The 3,423-nt window shown below is 48.6% G+C and overlaps 1 protein-coding gene across 2 annotated transcripts in view; it reads right to left on the reverse strand.

Moving 5' to 3' along the window:
* Nucleotides 1-660: 660 nt before the first annotated feature.
* Dhx58 (DExH-box helicase 58) overlaps nt 661-3,423 on the reverse strand; it is an 11,486-nt gene continuing 8,723 nt past the window's right edge. For both annotated transcript variants that reach the window (XM_029564613.1, XM_008835284.2), the window contains exons 11-13: nt 2,722-2,912; nt 1,406-1,502; nt 661-1,085 (exon numbers count right to left, since the gene is read on the reverse strand). In XM_029564613.1, coding sequence (XP_029420473.1) covers nt 900-1,085; nt 1,406-1,502; nt 2,722-2,912 — 474 coding nt within the window. In that variant the 3' untranslated portion in view covers nt 661-899. The remainder of the gene's footprint in view (nt 1,086-1,405; nt 1,503-2,721; nt 2,913-3,423) is intronic.

Genomic DNA, 3,423 nt, shown 5'->3' on the forward strand with positions numbered 1-3,423 from the left:
CTGGGATTACAGGTGTGCAGTACTCATACATGGTATCCAGTACCATGTGGTACTGGGAATTGAGCTTATGCTTTGTGATGCCACGCAAGCATTCCACCAGGTAAGCTGTATTTCCAGTCCCAAAGGGGAATTATTTTTGTCTTAAAAAAATATATATATGTGTGTGTGTGTGCATGAGTGTATTGCCTGCATGTGTGTAAGTGCACCTGTGTCATGCAATGCCTGAGGAGGCCAGAAAGACGTGTCAGATTCCCTAGAACTGGAGTTAGGGACAGTTGTTAACCACCATGTGGGTGCTGGGAATCAAACCCAGGTCTTCTGCAAGAGCCACCAGTGCTCTTAACTGCTGAGTCATCTCACCAGCCCCTCTTGTTGAGACAGGGTCTCCCTGTAGCCCCAGCTGACCTGGAACTCAGTATGTTGACCAGGCTAGCCTTGAACTCACAGAGATCAATCTGCCTCTGCCTTCCAAATTCTGGGATTAAAGGTGTGTGCTAGGAGTGTTTATATCTTGAAGAGCGCAAACACAGAAAAATGTTCAAAATGCACATTACCAATATGTGAAGTTTAATTTCTGTCAATTATGCTTCAACAAAATTGGTTTTAAAATAACCACATATTTTCTACTTCATTTTAACATTTATTTTTATTTTAGGAAGAACTTCAAAAAAAAAGAAGTGGCCTGGGCAAGGGAAGGTTATCATAACCTCTAGTACAGTACAGCAGGTCAGCCCTGCCTCAGTTTCCTGTCTCCATTCAATGAGTATGAGAATATCCCAGGCAGAATAAAGGGTACCACAGCACCTAGGTGCTACTCAGAAAATGATGGTTACAGTGATGGCTTGGGGGGACTCTCCTGCCCCCTGCAGCCTGAGACAAGTACTTGCAGCTGCAAGTGGTCAGTCCAGGGAGAGGTCAGACAGGCTCTGGGTACAGTCCAGCAGGATGTTGAAGTCAGGCACTGGGAAGGGCACCTTGGACCACTTTTTGGCCTGGACCCGCCCGTTAGGGGTCTCCAGTAGCATGCTGTGGGCTCTGAGCACTGGCAGGGTCACTGACTTGTAGATCATTTGTAGACCCCATTCCTGAAACAGAGGGACAGCAGGTAGCATCTGGGTCTCTGCCCTCAGCTGGGTTTTTGTCCTCAAGCTGGACTTCTTTGAGGACCAGGCCTGCATCCACCAGCTGAGGTCATCACACCATGGGCTCCCTAAGTCAGGACTGGAGCATGGACTGTAGGGCTGATTCATACTGAGTGAGGGCTCCCCGAGGGCTGATTGTGCAGGGCTGATTCACACTGCGTGAGGGCTCCCTGAGGGCACAGCTAGGTCTCCTTCCCCAGACTAAGGGCCTCTGGAGTTTGGGGCTGAGGACTCTGGGGTCTGGGCTACAGCCCTTCACTTACCTCCCCACAGTTACTGCAGCGAATGGCTCCCCCAGGCTTCCAGTCTTTGAAGACCCTATTGATGACCACAGGCTTCTGGGAGACGGAATAGTAAATCCTGGAGGGGGATGATGTGGACAGAGCCTTTTACTGCTATATCCTTAGCCCTCTCTTTTCTTTTTTTTTTTTTTTTTTTTGGCTTTTTTGAAACGGGGACCCCCTTTAGCCCCCGCTGCCCGGGAGCTCACTATGTAGACAAGGCTGGCCTTGAACTCATGGAGATCCACCTGCCTCTGCCTCCCAAGTGCTGGGATCAAAAGCGTGTGCCACCATGCTGGGCTAATCAGGGTCTCATGTAGCCCAGCCTGGCCTTGAACTTACTGTGTAGTCAAGGATGACACCTTGAACCCTTGATCCTCTTCCTTCTACCTCCCAAGTTCTAGAACCTGGAGGATGTACCACCATCATACCCAGCTTCCTCTTTATTTTTTAATTTCCCCCTTTTGAGATGGAGGTCTTACTGTTACCCCGGCTGACCTTGAACTCCTGGGCTCAAGCAATCTTCCTGCCTTGGGAAGATTGCAGGGAATATAGAGACAAGCCACCTCTGCCAAGAGCTGGGCCTGTCGTGATGTCCTGAGAACAGGTAGGACCAAGGGGTTGGTTTGTGGCCACTTGGTATTTTTCATCCTAAATTCCAGTTCTTGCTCAATCCCATAATGGCTGTAGAAGCTTGAGCAAGACACCAAGCCTCTGTTTCCTCACTTGTAGGATGGGCTAAGAGATAAATCCTGTTTACCCAGATACTGTGACAATGTACAACCAATGCTTACTAAAATGCTCTTTAGGGATGGAGAAATGGCTTAGCAGTCAAAAGCACTTGCTGCTCTTGGAGAGGACCAGAGTTCAGTTCCTAGCACCTTTGTCAGGCAGCTCACAACTAACTGTAACTACAACTGTAACTCCAGGAGATCTGAGTCCCTCTTCTAGCCTCTGTGGGCATATACATGTGTACACACACACACTAAATAAATCATTGAGCTGAAAAGATGGCTCAGTGGTTAGGAGCATCTTTGCTCTTGTAGAGAACCTGGGTTTAGTTCCCAGAACCTATATGGTAGCTAACTGTCCATAACTCCAGTTCCAGGGGATCTGATGCCCTCTTCTAGCTTCTATGGGCATTGAATGCACCTGGTGCATTTACATGCAAGCAAAGCACTCATACAAATACCATTAAAAAATACTCCTTAGCCTCCCACACCCTCAAAACAATATCTCCATAGGAGAGAGCCTTTCACAGTCCCTCTTCATCCTGCCAGTTCCCACATTGTTCTCACGAGAATTTGGGGTTCACATTGACGTGATGGGTGCCCTCCACCTTCCGCAAGTCACTTCCATAGCCCACAGCCACCATGCAGTTGATGCAGAGAAGTTGAACATGCTCTGCTGAGAACTGATGCTGCTGACTCTCCCGCTGGGCTGTGTGTGCAGCTTGCTTAACTAGTGCTGCCCGCTGCAGGTCCTGGATCTGGGGTGGGTGGGGACACCAAGAAAACTGACCTCAGGAAAGTTGCCAGGGTTCCAGAAGACCCCAGATAATTTGTACCCAGAAAGGGCTTTTCTTAACTGTCTCAGAGATTTTTTTTAAATGTGTATGAGTGTATTGCCTGCATGTGTGTAAGTGCACCCATGTCGTGCAATGCCCTTGGAGGTCAGAAGAAGGTGTTGGATTCCCCCAGGACTGGAGTTATGGATGGTTGTTAGCCACCATGTGGGTGTTGGGAATCAAACCCGGGTCCTCTGCAAGAGCAGTCAGTGCTCTTAACCGCTGAGCCATTTCTCCAGCCCCTGAGATTGTGTGTTTCTATGTGTGTGTATGCAAGTGTACATGTGTCCTTGTACATGTGGAGGCATGGAGGCTAAGGGGTGATATGGAATGTCTTCCTTGATTGCTCTCCATCTTTTTGTCTTTTTTAAAAGTTTGTGTGTTGGGGGGCTGGAGAGATGGCTCAGCGGTTAAGAGCACTGACTGCTCTTAC

Source organism: Nannospalax galili, unplaced genomic scaffold, assembly GCF_000622305.1.
Source record: "Nannospalax galili isolate Female #2095 unplaced genomic scaffold, S.galili_v1.0 scaffold137, whole genome shotgun sequence".
NCBI classification, from domain to species: Eukaryota; Metazoa; Chordata; class Mammalia; order Rodentia; family Spalacidae; genus Nannospalax; species Nannospalax galili.